Source organism: Seriola lalandi, unplaced genomic scaffold (assembly GCF_002814215.2).
Source record: "Seriola lalandi dorsalis isolate HSWRI2012SDOR001 ecotype SW California unplaced genomic scaffold, Sedor1 jcf7180002054972, whole genome shotgun sequence".
Taxonomy (NCBI): Eukaryota; Metazoa; Chordata; class Actinopteri; order Carangiformes; family Carangidae; genus Seriola; species Seriola lalandi.
Window position 1 is genome coordinate 6,843,931 of NW_019525660.1, and position 20,656 is coordinate 6,864,586.

Genomic DNA, 20,656 nt, shown 5'->3' on the forward strand with positions numbered 1-20,656 from the left:
TAAGAGTTCACAGCACACACAGTATTTAATGAACTGCATTGCAACCTGTAATGACAACCATAATTTATTTGAGTTACTTGACTTGACAAATAGATAGACAATGACGCTGTGACTAGTGGGATTCAAACTGAAATATTGCTTTTATTAAACAGTTAAAAGTAAGTAAACACATATAAATAAACAAAAACCTGTCAAATCAACCAGTGAAAATGATTCAGTACTTGTTTGAAAACCTTTTGTATTTCATTTTGTTTTATTTTGAAAGCTTGACCAAAATTATGCGTGTGCTATTATGTCTGCCTTGAGAGTTGAGATGAGTATACACTACCATCCAGTGGTCACGTTGTGTAACTATAAACCAGTCCAGCTCAAAGGTTTTATTTTGAATGTTTTCACCGGAAGTATCACTATGCTATTATGTCTACCTTGATCCAAGTTGAATGTGTTATATAAAATGCAAAATATATATAATAATGAAATATAAAATGTTATATTCAGTACTTGTTTGTAATTCTTGCAGGTACTCTTGCTTTCTATACTTAAAAAATTATTTAAGTGTAAAATCATCAGTGTTCAGTTCCCCCAAGTGGTGAAAGTCACAAACTGCAACTCATTTCGTCAAATTAGCATCATTGCAGACATAATAGCAGAGTAAAACTTCCGGTAAATACTTTCACAATATAGTGACCATAATGAACACGGGTATTGATCTGTCTATACTTATCTACTGCTTTCTATTACCTCTTACCCTGGGAGGTTAATCTGGCCATGCCTAAGAGTTATAGCATGTAACTACAACACTGCGTTGCTCCAACGCAGATATAATTGCGTAATAACAGTTAACGATAATTAATTATGTTAAATTATATTTTACCAGTATACTCATGATGCTAGATCTCAACCATCAACTCAAACTAGGCTGTGTGGAGATGGCAGGGCACAGTGCACTTATCACAACTATCAAGCATCGAGACATGACATAGCCTGCAGATCTATATCAAACTGGAGTAGTCAGAATCTGATCTTCCTCACAGACCAGCCTCTAACACCACTGACAGACCAGTCCGGGAGTTCAGAAGGGCAGAGAGAGGGAAAGTGGATCTGTTAACAGACATCTAATGTGGCTTTCCCAGTACCAGAAAGAAAGGTGGTGTGGGATGATCTGATGTCTACTCCACTATAATCTGATGTGATTCTGCTTCATTCTCAAGAGCCTTAGATCCATCACTTCAAGATAGTTCTTGTGTTACATGTACACTAAAGACTCACTTATTCAACAAGATAGATCAGTTCTGTTTGTGTGAAAGGAAATGAGGACTGCTCAGAAGAACAAGCACTACAGAGAGACACTTAATTCATAAGTAAAGCATTATAGAGTGGCAGGAGCAGGGGGACTCTGAAACAAGGAGATGGTCTATGTACCATTTAAATAACAAAGTCAAATCAGCTTTTAGAAACATAGGAAGGTTAAAGGAGAGGGCCTTTGGTCACTCCAATTTAAACAGCACACTGAAGATAATAGCAAAGCATCCAACTATTTAATGTGAGCACTGCCAGGTTGAGGAGACTGCTGTTTATGGATTGCAATAAGTATGAACAAGAAAGATCATTTCAGTAAGACGATCTCTGGGAGGCTGGAAGTCAGGGACTGATCTTATCAGACTAACAGGTCCACACTCCGGGCAGAGGGTGGTGATAAATACACCTAATGCACTGAGTGCCGGAAGAAGAAGAAAGCTGCACTATTAGGGCTTTTATTTTGAAACTGTCGCAGTCTGTATCCTGGTTGTCCCCTGCTCTGAGGGCTAATGTGAAGAGCGACTGTGCACCGGCTCTTCAGTGGTTTATCCAGCCAGGAGAGCGCGGTCTTTCTGTCCATGTTGGAGGATAAAGTGCCGGTTGTGCATGTGTGAAGCTGACTGCAGCTCAGGTCAGCGCAGCGGTGATGTCTTCCCACGGCGGAGCTGCTGGCGGGATTCACGGGCTTCTGCTCAAACTTCATGAATCACTATCAGACGAAGACAGCCGAGCTGCGGCTTTGAGATGTCACGATATAGTCGGTGACTTGGGGCAGGAATGCATGCTAACATCAACCGAGAATGACCTTGGTAAGACAGTGAAGTACCTCAGATAACTCCTCTCAAAGTCTCTTAGGAGCGATTTGAATCCGCGCCAAACTCCGTTAACAATCTGGCAAATTAAGGTGAACAATGCTTCTGTTGTTAATGAGCGGTAAACACCGTGCAGGAGAAGGCGCTGTAGGGACTTTTAGAAGCTGCTTATCAGTTCGGTATGCAGAAAATGTTTCAATAACTATGACAACTTTTTTATTTAAGTTTGCCTGCATCATATCAGCCTCTTCCGCCAAAACTCTTGTGGTGGGCGGAACGTGTTATCACATCCATGTGACTCAGAGGATCAAATCAAAGCTTGCAGGAGTGCACTGTCATCCACTGGAAGCACTAAAAGCGGTGTTTCTGTATTAAAAACGTTCAGCATAGTTCAGATCTCTGAAAGATGCTGTAACCACAGATTCCCTCCATGGCGGATTGCTCCTCAGTGGGATTCACTCTTTAGTTCACATGCAGCACAAAGCATCCGCTCATATTATCACATTACAAACAACAGCTATGACCCTGAGCTCCACTCTTAGCATCCTGGTCCCCAGCTCCTCTAGATCCTCCTTCGTCCACCCAACTTTCATGCACCTGCAGTGTTTGTCCCAGTATCTTGTTAGCTGATGGTCAGTAGAGGCTAAAAATTGCACACATGTATTATTTATGTTTGAAAATTTGATGTTGTTTTTGATTGTACAGATGTTTTGTTGGTACCATGATGCACAGACTGTGGTTATTTCCATTATTGATAATCTGCCATTTATTTTCTGGATTAATCGATTTGTCGTCTAGGCAACAAAATATTTTTTTTAAATTGTGAAAAAAAACAATTTACAATTTCTCTGAGCCCACTGCGATGTCTTTAATGTACCAACTGTCATACTGTCACTTTATTGTTAAATGCGATGAAGAAAATAAGCAAATCCTCACATTTGAGAACCTGAAACCGCAGAATATTTGGCATTTGTTCTTGACAAGTGACTGAAATGATTATCAAAATAGTTGTTGATTAGTTTTCTGACCATGGACCAATTGTTGTAGCTCTAGTAAGGATTATGCAGAACCACATATTAACATTTCCATATGATTCCATCTTGCAGCTTTACAGATGTCCTTATTGTTCTCGAAAGACTATGGTCTGCTCAGCTTCCTCAGAAAGTCCCTGCCATCAGAGGAGGTGGGTATCGAGGAATATCTAGTGAACAATAATGTGGTGGATTGAGAAAGTTCTTATGTTGACACAAACATCCGTTTTCCAGTTCCGGGACAGCCGAGTTGAGATCCTGTTGTTTTTGGGGACGTTCTTGGACAGGGTTTCACCAAGAGTCAAAGGATGGGAGAACACTTACGCCAATGACATAAAAGTAAGTTCTCTAGTTCCTACGAGGATAAATATTAAGGTTTTTGTTAAATTAAATACCTGTTTAATAAATACCTGCAAGTGTAAAAATTTTAATATTTAAAATTTGTTCTTAGATTCATCTACTTTTCACGTGTGTGTGTGTGTGTGTGTGTATGACAACAACTTAGGACAATGAAGGCAAAGGAAACATCATTACGTGTAAAGATGCGTCCATGTCATTAAAGTAATGTAATTCAATGTGTCAGTAAGACTGACACTAGGCACCCTCTCTGTCGATCCATTCACTCTGTATAACACAAAACAATTCAGCACTACCACAAACTAACAGAACAAATCTTTGCACAATTAATCGTGTTTTTTATTCTCTCCTTTTTTTATGCAGGACACATGCATGGCTGTGTATACAAAGGAAAAACTAGCCAAATGTCGGACTTCGGTGCTGGAGCTCCTCATCAAGGTTGGTTTGTCTTTCTTCTTCCTATGATCTTGTGACAGAAACAAGATTATAAATATTTGAATTGCTGCTGCTGTACTTTTTAGTGAACAACTTTAAAAGAACTTGCTTAGAGCTCATTCTTGATAAATCTTTGTAGGTTCTTCAAACAACTAAAGCTTCCAGTGTCGCTGCAGACTTTAAAATCTGTGAAATATTCAACAAATACTACAGCGAGCTTTGTCAGAAGAGCAAACTACCAGATTCGGGTGAGTCTTCATTTGATGCCAAGCTGTGCTTTAACATTGTAAAGAGAATTGCTTATTGCAGCCAATGAAAATGTAAATCATTGAAACACTTATTCTTTTTTTATTCTTTTGGAACAGTTCTTGGAAAAATCTATGAGTTGCTGGGAGTTCTTGCAGAGGTTCACCCCAGTGAGATGTCTAACAACTCTGACAAACTCTACAAAGCCTATCTGGGGGAGCTAAAAGAGCAGGTTTGTTTAAAAGATGTTATGTTATCGACAGGGATCAAATGATTTATTCTGTGGCTGGTTTTTGGGCAAAATGACTATTGAATGCAAGTATTGTGTGTTTTTAGCTGGACCGCAACAGTGGGGCCAGCCCTATGATGGCAAATGTCTCTGACTGACTGACTGATCATATTTCCACCGTTGGTCAGCCGAGTGCTACATGACAGAGTTGGAGTAACCCCATTGGCCTTTGCTCTTTCAAAATGAATTGGCACAAACAGCTTCTATTAGGGGGGCTTTTAAGAGATAAAATAAAAAAGATAGTCTGTCTCTTCTAACTTTCTCTCTGAGCGATCACTTAATAAGTCAATATAGGTGAAAACCCAGTACAGTCTTTGTCTTGAACTTGTGTTTGGTGATTTTTGTCAGGATTTTAGCAGCAGCTTGGAGGTGAATGAGCTGCCATTCAGTCACTATTTCACTATTGTTCTGTTGTCTGACACAAGAAAAACATGTAAATGAGAACAACTTTATTGGGAATTCAGCTGTATTAAAATACTGTACATGTGAGCACAGAGAGTAGGAGAGAATAGGACACAATGATGTCAGTCGCTTACAGTTTCCACAACAGTTTTCAACTATGTCCTAAATTTCACACACTGACTATATGCGGTCCAGCCATATACTAGGTTTTCACCTTGTCTTGTTTCTCAAGATTTTTTTTTTTAATAGATCTTATTTCCTGAACATGGCAATAGCTAATACAGTCAGTTAAAACAGCGGGTAAACGAGTGTGTGTTTTCAGTTGTGGTTTTCTGTGTTTTGTTTTTTTTTCCAGATGACTTCTTCAACAAAGGAACCAAAACTTTTTGTTGTTGCTGGATGTTTGAGAGGAATCACTTCTCTAATGGTCAACTTCACTAAAACCATGGAGGAAGGTGTGTGTGTGTGTGTGTGTGTGTGTGTGTGTGTGTGTGTGTGTGCGTGTGCGTGCGTGCGTGCGCGTGCGTGCGTGCATGTGTTTATTTTGCATTTACAACAAACATTCTCAGTTCTGTCTCTGCATGATCAGTGGGTTACAGTGTGACTCTGACTTGCAGACCCAGCAACGTGTAAGGAGATTTTTCAGTACGCCCTGAAGGCAGTCAGCCCCCAGGTAAATGTCACTGTCTCTACCAGACCTTTATGGGGGAAATGGGTCTAGAATGTCAATATCCTTTTGCTACCGACACAAACATGTCAGTCTTGGCGAGCAGTGGAAACTGTCACTGCAGGTGGTATTAGCTTATTGTAGATCTTGTCGCTTATATGATGGCCGTTACTGAACAATGAACCAGACTCATTACATTTCACAGTTATGAATAGAGCTCAGAAAACCTACTGGTACTTTGTTAAGTGCTCTGATTATGTAGCGTATGGTGTCATAGTACTTCTTATGTTTGAGCATACTGTGTCATGGCATGATGAACTGGTTTGTGACTGTGACTTACATTAAATGTAACATTATGTAACTGCTTATCTTTCCATTTTTGTTGCAGATGGAAATGAGTCGCTATGCTGTCACGTTTGGTAAGGCCTCCTGCTTTCCATAGAAAGATGAAGACAACTCTCCTTGGAATCTAACACATCTTTGTCTCTGTGTCTTAAACAGCTGGGCTTAGACTATTTGCCAGACATGCATCCCAGTTCAGCAGCTGCCTGATGGACCAGTACAAGACTTTGTTCGAGGTCATGTCTAAACTCTGTGGACACATCAACGCTGAGATGAAGAAGACAAGTTACTATGCTCTGGAGAGCTTCCTCAAACAGGTAAACACACAAACCACACAAACAATGCAGACAATCAGACTGACCAGTTAATACCAAGAGTCAAAAAATTCCTGAATTCCAACGCCTTTGCTGAACAGTGTTTTTTCTGATAATTTTTCAGGTTGCAATACTGGTGGCTGAAAATATTGAGGAGCATAAAACTAAGTTGAAGTTTTTCATGCAGAAGTTCTGCGGAATCATTAAGACCATGGATTCAACACACAAAGAGCTGTCCATCGCCATACGAGGATATGGATTCTTTGCAGCTGTATGTTTACCGCTTTCTTTGCTCTACTTGCAGTTGTAAACGTTGTTTATGTATGAAATATAAAAGTGTATGCACATAAGTAAACTAAATCATCGTTAGCTACAATTCCATCAGTTGCTTAGACATAATATTGTGTATCTGCATTGTTTCACAATCGTCCTCCTGGACAAGCTATTGGACAAATCAGTTTAATCTTTGAGCTTGTGTTGGTCTTCATGTTCAGTCTAGACTTCTTAGTACGAAATGCAAAAAAAAACAAAAAAAATGTCTTTGTTTTTTCCTCTGTAGCCATGCAAGAAAGTTTGCCCACAAGATGTGGACTTGATGTACACAGAGCTGATTCAGCGCTGTAAGCAGATGTACCTGACGGAGTCTGATGGGGAGGAGGACAGCTTCTACCAGCTGCCCAGCTTCCTGGACTCTATAGCCAATGTCCTGATTCACCTGGACAAGGTAACAAACTCACAGTCTCTCATGCAGATGTTGAATAACAACAGTACCCTGCATCAAACTGACAAGCTCCTCTCAATGGAGCGGTTCACATCTTTACGCCATAATACAGTAGCAAGAAAGGATCACTGCACGCTAATAATTTGAACCTCTGATTTGTGACCATGGCCTCAGATACCAGAGGTGTATACACCACTCCTGGAGCGTCTCCTCGTGGTGCAGATTGACAGCTTCCCTCAGTACAGTGAGAGGATGCAGAGCAGCTGTTGCAAGTCCATCCTGAAGGTGCTGGTGGCCACGGCCTCTAAAGGTCCTGTACTGTGGAGTTTCATTAGCTCTGTGGGTACGTTGATCATGAACACATTGTGCCTTTTGGCAGCTGGTAAGATGTGTGTTGATATGAAATTGTTTTAGAAAGGCTTTTATTTACAGAAGAGAGGTCGCAGGACAAATGTGTGTGTGTGTGTGTGTGTGCAGTATGCACTGAATCTCTGGCGTGTAAAGCCCTGTGAGACTGCAGTAGTGATAAAAGTGGAAATAGAGCTTCTCATTGTAACTATATGCTGCTTTTGTGTGTATGAATGATCTTATCTAGAGATGAGATGGGACATAACACCTGCTAAGAGATTCCCTTTTGTTTCTTTTCCAGTGCACCAGGGCTTGATTCGAGTCTGTTCAAAACCCATCGTGCTTTCTGAGGTTAGATGCATGTTTTCATTTCATTCATTTCCATTAGAGTTGTTCTGATACCAAAATGAGTATTGGAAATGCCTCCAATACTGTCTGTAATATCGACGAGTACATAGTTTATGCATTGATCCAATACTACAACACTAAAACATCAGTTTTTCTGGAAATCAATTATTCTTTGCCGCTTTAAAATAGTAGCTTATACAGGAAGTTGCTGTGTGCAGCCACTGGCAACTGCTGTTTTAAAGTGTTGAAGAATTGATTTCCTGTAAATAGTGTAATATTAGCTGTTAGCAAAATGTCAGCAATTTGGCAACATGTTACACTGGAAAGTCCCACCAGTAAAAAGGCAACGTGTACTGTATCCAAGGCTTTGATTTGGAGGGGTGACACTAGTGTTAGGACATCTGATGTAGGAAATGTCTTTTTAAATGACTGACAGTCAAATTAGATAATAAAAGAAAGATTCTGTGGCATTCATGTATCTGTTAATTTTTTACAAAGGGTCTAACCTGAGTCATGCCATACAGTACTAACTGCTATCATATCACATCCATATAAGGTTAGTGGTATACAGTTTTTTTAACATAATGATATCAGATCAGTACTCGGTATCGGCTGGTACATGAGTTCAGGTATCAAAATCTGTATCGGGAAGGAAAAAATGGTATTGGAACAACTCTAGGAATTATTTTACAAGTATACATTTACTTGTAAAAAACATGTTTTATTTTCAGTGAGATTCAGTTTCCTTAAATTAAAGTCTTTTTTTTCTGATCTGATAGATGTGATTGATAGAAAAAATGTGCCTTTTTGCCCTTCTTGTCCCAGAACAAAGACAATGGAAATGATCCCTCTCAGTCGTCACAAGTTCGTACTGGAAAGTGGAAAATTCCCGCTAGTCACAACTACCTCGGCCTGTTTAAAGGACTTTTAGACTGTGATCAGTTGAAGGTACAGCTGTGTTCTTTGTGAAGGTTCATTAACCCCTGGGGAACTGAAAATTTGCATGTCTAATTTCAGCAGTTTGTTTTAAAATTGTTCATGTCGCCATGGAGCTCCCATGTGAAGACAGTGTTTATGTATTTTCAAAGTACTACCAGCATGTGTGTTGTCAAATAATTATATTGTCTACTGCAAAAGCATTTTGAATCCTTGTGGCTGCACACTGATCACTGTACACTGTGTATGCTGCAGAAATTGTTTCATTGTTTTCAGATGAGCAAGTGGAAAAACATTCTTTTCTGGGTGGAAAATATTTTACATGAAAGAACTTTAAAAAACCCGTATATTATATTTTGTATCTTCCTCTGCAGGACTCAGGATTTCTGGACGGAGCTTTTGAAAGTCAGAACGCTGCTCTTGTGTCTTTGAGCCGTCTCCTTTACGATGAGTTGGTGAAATCGATTCTTAGAATTGTGGAGAAGTTGGACTTGTCTGTGCAGAAAGTGACAACAGGAGAGGAGGTGAGGTCTCACTCTCAGGTCCCATTTATATATACTGTGTGTCTCAGACTCCTGTCCTTCAGTTTTCCCGTAGTTTTTTTGATGGTGAGTAAAAAATCTTCATTTGGATGGCATGAAATTGTAAAAGGTTTTGTATACTTGTTATTAGCAGCATCAGTTAAAACATAATTCAGCTGATCTTCAGTGTGATCTGTGTGTTGATCCATGGCACTTGCCTCCTTGTCTGTCAGGCTCCAGACGATGCAGCCCACGTCCTGCCCTCCTCTGACCCCACAGCTCATCTGTTGCCCAATAAAATCAAAGACTTCACGGCTTTCATCAACCTGGTGGACTTCTGCAGGTGACAGAGACACGACATGAACACTCCTGCCAGGTGGCAGAAAATAAAGAGTGCAGTGTAGGATGCCTCTCATCTGTGTTATTTTTGTAAGGAACTAGTCCAGTAGATCAGATCTCAGGTCTGACGGGTCTGCACTCGATTTCATTTTCAACTTAATGTCCACGAAGAAATTTGATCTATCACACATGACAGTATAAGCATCTCAAAAAGTGTCCAGTCAAACTGAAACTTGCAGTTCCTATTGGCAACCTTATTGTTATCACACTCATTTTACTCACTGTTGTCTTTGTTCCTGCCTCTGCAGTGAGTTGTTGCTGACTAGACATGTGGAGTATTTTCAGTCCTGGATGTATCCCTTAAGCCACGAACTCATCCTCCACTCCATACGAAATCCACTTGTCAGTGGCTTTTACAAGCTGCTCTCAGTCGCCACGAAAATCGCCAAGAGAATCAAGTACTACCAGGTAATATGGCTACTAGTGCAAAGCTAGCCAGTTTATTGTTGTTTGTAAAATGATCTGGGAAGGTCAGAACTTGTTTTCACAGTTAAAAGACTATTAAATTGTGTTTTCCAACTGTTTAAATAAATGAAATGAATTCAGCTTGTTTCGTAGCATATTTGGAGTGAATTAGGGTACGAGTGTCATAGAAAAGACTGAATTCATGACCAGGTGGAAACAAAGAACGAATGTCCACTGAGCTCAGACATGTGAAGTACAGGATAACGGCAGAATTGAACAAACTCAGAGGAAAAGTAGCAACGCCATACGGTGCACTCCTCACATTGAGTTTATAATAAAAACAATACAAATCTGCTTTTGAACAGGGAGTTGGCCGGAGAAGCTCCACATCCCCCCAGAGTGACTCAGTGAAAAGTGCTTGCTTTGCACTCTTCTCCAAGTTTGGAAAAGAGGTAGTTTCTCTTTGCAGTATTTCGTGGGAATGTAGTAACTGAAAACTTCATGTGTAGAAGATGTGAGTGACGTGTGCTTTCCCACCAGGTGTGTGTGAGAATGAAGCAGTACAAAGATGAGCTGCTGTCGTCCTGCTTGACATTTGTCCTCTCGCTGCACCACAGCATTGTAGCTCTGGACATCAAGGCCTACTGTCCTGCTCTTGAGGTGGGATTCTTTTTATTTGTTTCGTCATGTATTTATAAGTGGGATGATGATGGTTGTAAACAGCTTAAAACAAAAAGATAAATACAATATACAAATGCAGATGTGCAGTAGATGGTTTACTGTAGTAATTCCCAACCAGGCATACTTGTACCTCAGGGGGGGGGTTCTGCTATTGCCAAGTAATTTCACAAAACAGATATTACAGTTTAATAAAAAGATTGTCACATACTGAGTCATCAATAATCAATAAGCAAAGAAGCAAAGACAAATGTTAAGCTAAATGGAATGGATAAGTTATTGAAATGCCAAGTTCATTTGTAAGAAAAAAGTACAGTTACATCCACATTATATTTACTATTTAATTATTAATAACTGAACCAGTTTAGTTTAAATGAACACATTTTGAAGATGATGGGTGAGTTCATCTGACAAGGCTGTTGGAGTATGTCTGAGGAATAAGGTTGGAAACCAGAGGTTAAGTGGATTCATTCTGTGTAGATTTCAGATTGTTTGCTACATGACTTCTTAAACGTGTGTGTGTGTGTGTGTGTGTGTGTGTGTGTGTGTTTATGGGGCATCTAGGCGGCTCTGAAACTGGGTCTGAGCCATGCTCCTTTGGCCAACGCAGCCCTAGATGCTCTTGAGGACTGGTCCTCCCACATTCCTCTGGAGACCATGCAGCCCTGCTACACCAACATCCTCCCTCTTCTGGATGGATACCTGAAAACCACTTCCAATAACAGTAAGCCATTCCAGTGTCGCAGACGGTCAGACACATTTGTTTCATGATGTGATGGATGGACATTTTTGTTAAGTTTAAAATGGAGATTACAGCCGAATGAATAAAATGTCTAATCCGTGTGTGGTGGACTCCAGACAAAGACGACAGCAGCTGGGAGGTGATGTCTTCTTCGTCTTCAAGACGTGACAAAGGATACAGCAAAGTGATGACGAGGCTTCTGAAGCAATCCAAGCAGCTTTCCACGGTAATAGATGGGGAAGACAGGAAAACACATTTCAGTATTTCAGGAGATAGTGAGGGTTGTAAAGAAGCTGGAAGCTAAAACTTAGGGCTTTGTACGGGCCAGACATGAACTTTTTTGTTCTTAAGACTTTCAGCTACAGCACATTCAATCTGAAATAAAATAATAGATACTATATTAAAGTGCTGAGGGTCAGCTTTAATTTTAGTGAATTTTTAGTTTGACTTCATGTGTATATCTACGGTCGCCCTGAGAGCTCAACGTACTGCAACTTAGGGGGAACATATAAATAGACAAAACACAAAAAAATACAGAAAATGTAAATTTGACACGTGCTGCAAATACTTGCAACACAGTGGACACACATAAGGACAAAAAAAGTGATTAGGGGAGTGACGCCGGTGGCTCACCTGGTAGAGCACCATGGCGTCATCCTAACTGCTGCGGGTTCAAGTCCAACCCATGGCCCTTTGCTGCATATCATCTCTTCTCTCTCTCTCTCTCCATAACATTCCTGTACATGTCTCCCACACAGTTCTTTCTATATTGATGTAAACCTACTCAAATTAAAGCTAAGACTGGGCATTTTAATGTAGTATCTATTATTTTAGTTCAGATTGATTGTGCTGAAGCTCGGAGCCTGCAGAACAAGAAATGGACTGTGTGTGATTTGTCATCTTCATAATTTGTCATGATGCACTGTTGCAGGATCTATTGTAATCCCCTCTATTGTAATTTCTTCAGGACACATGATAATGAGCTACCAATTACTGCCCAGTACAGAAACTGATCTGAGTGCAGGAGCTTTATATTTATGAGAATACTGAGGTTCTGTATCTCAGCTGACTTATTACTTGTATCTGTTTGCAGGAGGATGCTCCTCTTGTCACGGTGAGGCTCAGGGTGGTGAAACTGCTCGGTCACCTGGGAGGAAAGCTGAACAGAAACCTTGTAACTGGTATGGACTCACAACCGACCTTCAAATTATACTTTACCGTGACATTTTGCGTATTTGGTCCATGTTCCACAGTAGTACTCCAAGACTCTTGACAGTGAATACAGATGTTGGCTGTGCTCTTTTTCTTTTACCCTAAGTTTCTGCTTTGGTGTTTAGTGGTCTCATCAGAGGAAAAGATGAAGAAATTTGTTGCCTGGGACTCAGAGAAAAGGCTGAACTTTGCAGTGCCATTCACCGACATGAAGCCAGTCATCTACCTTGACCCGTTCCTGCCTCGCATCAGTGAACTGGCTCTGTCCACAAGTGACAGACAAACCAAAGTACGTCATCTAACATCAGAGAGTTTCTGCTGTCAGCGTCGGTTCACAAAATTAATTTGACACACGAGTGACTATGATAATCCAGTCTGTCTTGTCTCTGATGCAGGTAGCAGCCTGTGAGCTGCTCCACAGCTTGGTGGTCTACATGGTCGGGAAGAGTGCTCAGATGGTGGAAGGGAAGAATACTTTGCCGCCTATGTACAAGCTACACAAGAGGCTGTTTCCTGTGCTGCTGCGTCTGGCCTGTGATGTCGATCAGGTGTGTGCACTCCATTGAGATAGTCACCCCACATACAGTTCCCACTGGTCATAACATGTCCTTAAATTATGGGATCCCTCATAGTATTTGGAAAGTTTGTAATCATGAGACATGTTGATTAATAAACCCTCAGCAGAAACTCTGGTGAAAATTTCCATCTTTGCTCCATCATTTAAAACATTTATTTTATTCATTTTAGGGCTAAACGACATGCAAAGAAAATCCTATTGGGATAATTGTGGCAGATATTGTGATTTATGCCATGATATCAGTGGTAATGGTCATTTTTGCATTTCATTTTCACTGAAAAATAAAAAAAAATTAGAATAAAATAAAATTATGATAATGTATTTTTTTTGTTGGGTCTTGTACCAAATAAACATGATTCTTTACATCTGGGGGCATCTATGTAGCACTGCAATGCTTCATTTTATAGTATGTTGTGACAGATTTTACCTTCATTAAAAATATTGCAGCTCCTGCGATTTGGATGTTGCCCTTGGCCATATTGTGATTTCGGTAATATTTTTATTAATTGTTCAGCCCTAATTAATTTAAATCACTTAATTATTAATTAATAATAATAATAATAATAATTAGATGGACCCCTTTAACTGAAAATAAAACCTAACAAATCGAGCCCACAGACACTCTGCTTGGAAACATTAATTAAAAAAAAAAACTTTACTTACAATTTAATAACAAAGGTGTTCTTGGTGTTGATTTTAAGGTTTTAATGTAAAACTATTTAATCTATTAAGAAACTGAACTCAATTTTAAACATAGTTGTTGACTCAGCTGCTACATTTGCCAGTATTTGACATTTTCATCTTTTACTGCACATCATGTAAAGTGTACCAGCCTCTAATTGGTCAATGGTTATTGTATTTTTATAATGATACAGGTTTATTTCCCAAATTTCTTTCTTTTTTTTCTTTTTTTTTCTTTTCTGTGATTCTCCCAATTCAGTGTTTCACACAAGCAGATGAGTGAACACACAGAGTGTTGTTCATGATAATGTCTACATCTTTTTTTGACTTTGGATGTCTCTCAGGTAACCAGACAGCTCTTTGAACCACTGGTGATGCAGCTGATTCACTGGTTCACAAACAACAAGAAGTTTGAAAGCCAGGATACAGTAGCAGTTCTAGAGGCCATTCTGGTAAGTGTTTATGTTGTGTGAAGGGCTTGGAAGGCTGAACTTTCAAACACTTTGAACCATGGATCAATAATGTCATTCCACCACCTTTTGCTTTCTACCATGGGACGTATACACGTGGTTGTTGAATAGAGTTTTCAGACTTTTTCCTGCAGTTACTTAGTTTTTCTGCCTCACTTTAGGACGGCGTGGTCGACCCCATTGACAGCACCCTGCGTGACTTCTGTGGCCGCTGCATTGAAGAGTTTGTCAAATGGTCCATCAAACAAACCACCCCCAAGCAGCAAGAGAAGAGCCCCACCAACATGAAGTCCTTGTTTAAGCGGATCTACAGCTTGGCGCTCCACCCCAACGGGTTCAAAAGACTTGGTGCTGCCTTAGCATTCAATAGTATATACAGACAATTCAGGTACGACCCTTATATGACCCCCAGTTATGGACCATTTACAAAATCACAAGCTGATATTTGGGTTTGACTGATGTGGTTCATGATCTCGCAGGGTTGTTGTAGTGTATTTTTTTTGCACGCTCTGATTGTGTCTTTGCAGGGAAGAAAATTCCTTGGTGGAGCAGTTTGTCTTTGAAGTTCTTGTCATATTTGTGGAAAGTCTGGCTCTTGCACACTCAGATGAGCGATCTATGGGTAACTGTTCCTCCACCTCAGCTTCTTACACAGGGCACGCATGTTTTCATATCATCGTGAGCATCTTCTCATCAAAAATAAATAAATGGGCTGATGTGAAATGTATGAACGATTTCTATCAGTGTTAATTTAAGCTTCAAAAGCAGCTTTTTCTCTGGAAATGTTTTATCTACATCCCTGTGTTACATTATTATGAACTCTTTTTTTATTTAGTTTTAAGCCGCTTGGTTGTAATTGTATTTCTTTTTTTAAAGCTCTCACGTTGGGTTAAACCATGTCATGTTGTATGAAGCTGTTGATGCCTCTCCTCCATCCTCAGGCACGTTGCAGCAGTGTAGAAGTTCCATTGACCATCTGAAAAGAATCATCAAGCACAAGGCCCCCAGTCTGAATCAGCACAATGCTAAGAGACGTGTCCCAAGGTTGGTAATCTGTGTACATGGATATCACTTCATCTGTTATCTTAAATTAACATTTATACTAAATTACAACCTATAGATGCTTTGAAATGAAATTCAGCAGTCAGATAAATCGTGTATATTAAGCATTGCTTTACATAGATACTGTATGTACTGTATGTGTGCACTGCCCCTTTTTAAAAAACATTTTTTTTTCAGTTATTTGGATCCCCATTAGCCACTACCAGGGTAGCAACTATTCTTCCTGGGGTCCACTCAAATAACAATTACGTCATAATGCAGTCATCAAACATTCGATACAACTCAAAAGACAATAATACCTCTAAAAACAGCATATACAGTGACTGCAGACTAAAATGAGGTTAAAAAATAATTTCAGTGATGTTTATGCAGTGATGAGATTATAATTTATATGTATAAATAAATTATTTGTTCCGTTCTCTTCTTTCAGGGGCTTCCCACCTGATGAAAAGCTTTGCCTGTCAGATATGGTTTTATGGCTTTTAGAACAATGTGGCCGTCCTCAGACTGAGTGTCGCCACAAGTGCATGGAGCTCTTCTATGAGTTTGTTCCTCTCCTCCCAGGTGAGCAATCCTACCCAGTGCTCCGTCTTCCAGGGTCAGCCTTGATGAGAAGACAAAAAAAAAAAACTATAGATGTGATTAAAAATTGATAAATGTTAAACTTTTCTAATTAAGTGTGTGTGTGTGTGTGCGTACTCAGCAAAGAACTCTCCGCCTCAGTGGCTGGACGGCATGCTAAAGGATCATGGCATAAGCTTCCTGATCTCGCGGTTTGAGGGTGGGGGTCTCCTCTCCCAACCCACTCTCAGGGACCTGACGGGCCCGTTCAGTGTCAGAGCCACGCTGCAGTGGATGGACCTACTGCTGGCTGCCCTGGACTGCTACAACACCTTCATCAGCTTACACATAATCAAGCCTCAACACATGCTTAGTAAGTCCTATTAGTGGAAGGGCTGATAGTTATACTTTTGTATTTCCAGCCAAACCATAACCAGCAGTGGTGTAGTGGGATGACGTTAACAGATTGCTGCTCAGCACCTGTCACATGCATGTTTCCATGATATAACCACTCTGATACACTATTGCAAATTTATCAGAAAATCACTTTTCACACCTGTATTCTGTATTTTTGAATGTGTTTTAATATGTTTTACTTTAAAAATGGAGTTTCAGTTTCATATGACTATTGATTTTGCCCCTTTCTTCTTACTAACATAAAAGCTCGTGACATTGTTTTGGCCCTGTTGTGATCTCAATAAATCTCTTTTTTCTTTTTTCCCCTTCATTTCCAAGGCTCCAAAGACGAGTCAAGTTTTCTGAAAGCTGTACGTTTCTTCTTGACTGAGCTGGCAACTCAGGAACTGGCAGCAGCAGAGAGCTGTTTCCATCTCGGCGCTAAGAACTCTCACTTCAGCCCAAGAGAAGTGGACCAGTACAACTACAGCAAGTGCACCATCATTGTTCGCCTGCTGGAATTTGCCACCATGATTCTTGTCAAAGGAGATGAGGAGTTTTGGAAGGTACTGAATTCAAGATACTAGGCCGTTATTGTTCCTTTGAAACTGTTTATTTTCTCACCCTTTCCTGTCTATATTTACAGCTTCTGGAGCACGATATTTTTTGCGCAGTTTTTTTTGAGTTGACTGCGCTGGCGGTGTGTGAGCCATCCACTGTTGGTTTCAACATGGCAGATGTGGAGGTGATGAAGAACCTACCAGAAGTGTGTGTTCCTTTGTTGAAAGCCCTGCTGAGCTCAACTTACCGCAGTCATCTTGAAAGCAGCCTGCGAACAAAGATCTCACGTAAAAGGTATGTTAATCATCTACGAGTGCTCGTTCCCTGAGACCATGATCGTGAATTGTAGTGCCATTATTAACAACTAATCATATTTTTCTTTCTTTCTCAATTTATTTAATGACCTCCATAGTGTAGAGGAGTTGTGTGCTGTAGACTTTTACCATTCAGGCACTCTGAGCCAACACGACCAGATGGAAATGGTTCTGTTTTCCTGTAAGCAGATCCACAAAGCCGGCTTCCTCAGCTCCATCCTGCACAGCCAGGTATGTGACTGGGTTCGATTCCAGTGTGATAGAACATTAGCCCCAAACTGAGCTAAATATTCGTATCACAACTCAGTTTTATTGATCATCAAACACTCAAAACATATTGAAAAATTGACTTGATACATTCATACATGTAACCGAATGGACTAATTACATATTGTGATCTTAGATGGATTTTGTGCTTTTTGTATATTCTCAGATGAAGTATCGTCCACACTTTTTTTGTGTTAATGTCTTTCTTAAAGGATTCAGCCTATGCCAAATCCCTGGGTTACCAACTTCTAATGACGGTGTATAAAGGCATAGCACCCGGTGAGGACAGGAACGCACTTCCATCCTTGGACGTAAACACCAGGAGGGTGGCAGATGGCCTCCTTCAGCTCGCCTTCTCTCTCAGTCAACAGGTCAGTGCCTCTGTGCTTCTGCTCTTTAGATGGGTTTGGTGATTGTAACTGCCCATGAGCAATTGGAGCTGCAGCAGGTCAAACCTAGTATGTGGCACCATCAGACCACCTATGGTGAAATCCTGATTTTATAACTGTGACGTCATCTGACAAAATCACCAAACAGATGAATGAAAGACTGAGGTGTGATTCCAGCTGTATTTACTTATAAATACTCAGAGAGAAAGTAAGGAGAGATAGATTATCTTTCTTTTTTTAAGTTATTTTTCCAGGCTTTTGCCTTTATTTCTGTCATAGTGAGAAAGACGGATGAAAAAAGGGAGAGAGAGAGAGAGGGAAAGAGGATGACGCACACCAGTTGAGCTATTGGGGATCACACTTTGAGTCAAACCAAATTTTTTTTTTTTTTGGAATTCACAATAGTTATTTACTTTCAACTCCAGAACGTAACAGACTTTTATTAGAGGCAGGTCTTTATGTCCAACTCCCTCTGTTTGATAAGTAGAGCTGGTCATAGCTCTTAGTACGAAGCCTCCTTACCGATGACTTCTCTCTCTCACTCCCTCTCTCTTGCTCTATCTGCTCGGTGTGTCTTATGTTTAGTTATTCAGCGTCCTTTGTCAATAATGATACATGTAATGAAAGTTGTTTGCACACTGTGGCTTGGTAGTCAGGGGCATTGGCTGGGTCAGGGACTGGCCCCGCTGTTGTGGTCCAGCCAAAAATAGGAATGTGGCAGATGGATATTGGATTTTTTTGACACAATTAAACTCACAGTTTGAACATTTGATTGTAAAAACACAAAATATACTTAGACCACTACATAAATATAAAGAACTATCAGTGTGAGACAAATTTTCCTTTGCTTTGAAGGCACCAACTGTTTTCATTGTTTGCCTCCTTTTTATACATTATTATTCCTGTGCAGAGCGAGAAGCTAGTGGACTTGCTGCTGAACACCATCATGCTTTCTGTGCCAATATCTGGAAGTCAAAGCCATAACTTCCTGAGCTTCTCGCATGGCGAGTACTTCTACAGCCTCTTCCAGACGACCGTCAACACCGAGCTGCTGAGAAGCCTCGACACCACAGTGCCACACCTCATGAATGCTTCCTCCCAAAATCCCAGCATGGTAACGCCTCCTCAACTTTTCTCTCTGTCTGTCTGAATTGTTTTCAGTGTTTGTACAAAACTTTTTTGTAAGCAATTCAAAGGCATTCGTAGTAGAAGTGCACATGTAAAGGAGCATTGCTGTTTTCTGTATGTGAGATGAGTTTTTCTGCCTTGAATGTCTCGTCAGGTGAGCACGTTGCTGAATGGCTTGCTGGACCACAGCTTCAGAGAGCGCTCTGTGAGGAAGACGCAGGGAAAACAGCTCGTTGAAGAGGTGCTAAGAAGGTGGAATAGTCTGCAGTCGTGGTGGGAAGGACAATCTTCCACTCCAGAGAGCAAAACTGCTACTCTCCTGCTGCTCTCCAAGCTCCTACAGGTGAAATTAAGCTAAAGTTACGACTATGTCCCCTACCAAAATAAATCCTTCATATAAGTGAATACATTCACATGTAATAATCCTAATAAAAATCATTATCATTTAAAAAAAAAAAAAAAAAACTGCACAATGCACTATAATGCAAGTATAAAAAGTATATAATATATAACTTTTCCACATTAAAATGTATAAAAATGACTAGAGGTATGTTATATATTTTCTTCAGATGTGTACTTGTATTCTCCCAAATGTTTCTAGCACTTTTCAAACCTAGAGAAATACTTGATTTTAATCATGGTAACGGTTTGTTTCATTTGGTCACCTGTCAATGACATCATATCCCCGATTTTAAACGTGAAACTGCTGTTTTCAGTGTTTCTACCGTTTTTTGGGTTTTTTTTCTGCCGTCCTTTGTTATTGTTTCGATTTGAGAGACTCTTAGCAGCAGAAGGTACACACTGTGTCTTTAGATGCAAATTTGTTTCACAGACATTTTTCCCCCTCTCATCAGATTGATTCGTCTGTCTGCTCCAATGTCAACCATGAAGCGTTCAGAAAGGTGTTTTCCACTTTCACCCTGCTGCTGGTGGACATGACTCTGCCACTGAATCTCAAGGTAACATAGAGGATATGAGTTTTGTCATTTTACTGGATTATTTCAAATTACTGTGATTTTTAATTTTCTTGTTTTCATGTAAATTAAGTTTGTTTTCTCATCCGTCTAGAGTCAGGCCTTGTTGGTGTTGCCCTTCTTCACAACCCTCCCAGAGGAGCCGCTGGCTGAGCTGCAGAGAGCCCTCGACGCCCTGGTAGTGTCGCACTTCCCCATGCAGTCCGATGAGTTTGCTAAGGGCTCGCTTCACCGCAACAACTACATGGACTGTATTCGAAAGGTGAAGTCTGTGGTACAGAATGAGGTTCTGCTGCAGGTTGAGTTGTAAATAAGGAAGGAGTCACCATTTCACTTTAATTTTAGTTAAAGTGCACTGTTACCATTGGAGATGATGTGTAAAGGCAGGTGAAGACCAAAGAGTGGTTTCAGTAGAAATTGTTACTTGGGAGGTGGTAATTTTGTACAGTGACACCAACTGTAACATTTCTGCCTCTTAGTTGCTGGATGCCCTGGAGCTTTCTCAGAGCCCCCTCCTGCTCAAACTGCTGTCGGGGATTCTGTGTCGAGACAGAAAACACATCATGGAGGAGCAATTCCAAACCTGTTTCCAAAGAATTGCAAAGAGGTTAGTAAAGCCTCCTTCATCTGCAAGAAAATAAAGTTACACGTGAGGTTTCATTCTTTGTCGAGTTTATGTGTAACGTAACAAGTACAGTTGCAGATAGTAACGACAAAATACATATCATGTCCACTGGAAACAAACCTCAGTGGAAATGTTGTCTAGACCTGT

At 40.3% G+C, this 20,656-nt stretch overlaps 1 protein-coding gene across 1 annotated transcript in view; it reads left to right on the forward strand.

Annotated features, from left to right (window-relative positions):
- The first annotated feature begins 1,791 nt into the window (after positions 1 to 1,791).
- prkdc (protein kinase, DNA-activated, catalytic subunit) overlaps positions 1,792 to 20,656 on the forward strand; it is a 40,976-nt gene continuing 22,111 nt past the window's right edge. Inside the window, exons 1-40 of the mRNA XM_023398093.2 lie at positions 1,792 to 2,108; positions 3,218 to 3,294; positions 3,377 to 3,481; positions 3,863 to 3,937; positions 4,074 to 4,182; positions 4,300 to 4,412; positions 5,227 to 5,326; positions 5,489 to 5,544; positions 5,927 to 5,957; positions 6,040 to 6,197; positions 6,319 to 6,465; positions 6,754 to 6,918; positions 7,090 to 7,258; positions 7,565 to 7,614; positions 8,437 to 8,559; positions 8,922 to 9,071; positions 9,302 to 9,411; positions 9,716 to 9,875; positions 10,238 to 10,324; positions 10,413 to 10,532; positions 11,115 to 11,274; positions 11,409 to 11,518; positions 12,386 to 12,473; positions 12,630 to 12,793; positions 12,900 to 13,052; positions 14,107 to 14,214; positions 14,394 to 14,620; positions 14,760 to 14,854; positions 15,174 to 15,276; positions 15,725 to 15,858; positions 15,998 to 16,228; positions 16,591 to 16,817; positions 16,898 to 17,106; positions 17,225 to 17,357; positions 17,606 to 17,764; positions 18,693 to 18,896; positions 19,065 to 19,253; positions 19,765 to 19,869; positions 19,979 to 20,146; positions 20,364 to 20,491. Coding sequence (XP_023253861.1) covers positions 1,946 to 2,108; positions 3,218 to 3,294; positions 3,377 to 3,481; positions 3,863 to 3,937; positions 4,074 to 4,182; positions 4,300 to 4,412; positions 5,227 to 5,326; positions 5,489 to 5,544; positions 5,927 to 5,957; positions 6,040 to 6,197; positions 6,319 to 6,465; positions 6,754 to 6,918; positions 7,090 to 7,258; positions 7,565 to 7,614; positions 8,437 to 8,559; positions 8,922 to 9,071; positions 9,302 to 9,411; positions 9,716 to 9,875; positions 10,238 to 10,324; positions 10,413 to 10,532; positions 11,115 to 11,274; positions 11,409 to 11,518; positions 12,386 to 12,473; positions 12,630 to 12,793; positions 12,900 to 13,052; positions 14,107 to 14,214; positions 14,394 to 14,620; positions 14,760 to 14,854; positions 15,174 to 15,276; positions 15,725 to 15,858; positions 15,998 to 16,228; positions 16,591 to 16,817; positions 16,898 to 17,106; positions 17,225 to 17,357; positions 17,606 to 17,764; positions 18,693 to 18,896; positions 19,065 to 19,253; positions 19,765 to 19,869; positions 19,979 to 20,146; positions 20,364 to 20,491 — 5,363 coding nt within the window. The 5' untranslated portion in view covers positions 1,792 to 1,945. The remainder of the gene's footprint in view (positions 2,109 to 3,217; positions 3,295 to 3,376; positions 3,482 to 3,862; positions 3,938 to 4,073; positions 4,183 to 4,299; positions 4,413 to 5,226; positions 5,327 to 5,488; positions 5,545 to 5,926; positions 5,958 to 6,039; positions 6,198 to 6,318; positions 6,466 to 6,753; positions 6,919 to 7,089; positions 7,259 to 7,564; positions 7,615 to 8,436; positions 8,560 to 8,921; positions 9,072 to 9,301; positions 9,412 to 9,715; positions 9,876 to 10,237; positions 10,325 to 10,412; positions 10,533 to 11,114; positions 11,275 to 11,408; positions 11,519 to 12,385; positions 12,474 to 12,629; positions 12,794 to 12,899; positions 13,053 to 14,106; positions 14,215 to 14,393; positions 14,621 to 14,759; positions 14,855 to 15,173; positions 15,277 to 15,724; positions 15,859 to 15,997; positions 16,229 to 16,590; positions 16,818 to 16,897; positions 17,107 to 17,224; positions 17,358 to 17,605; positions 17,765 to 18,692; positions 18,897 to 19,064; positions 19,254 to 19,764; positions 19,870 to 19,978; positions 20,147 to 20,363; positions 20,492 to 20,656) is intronic.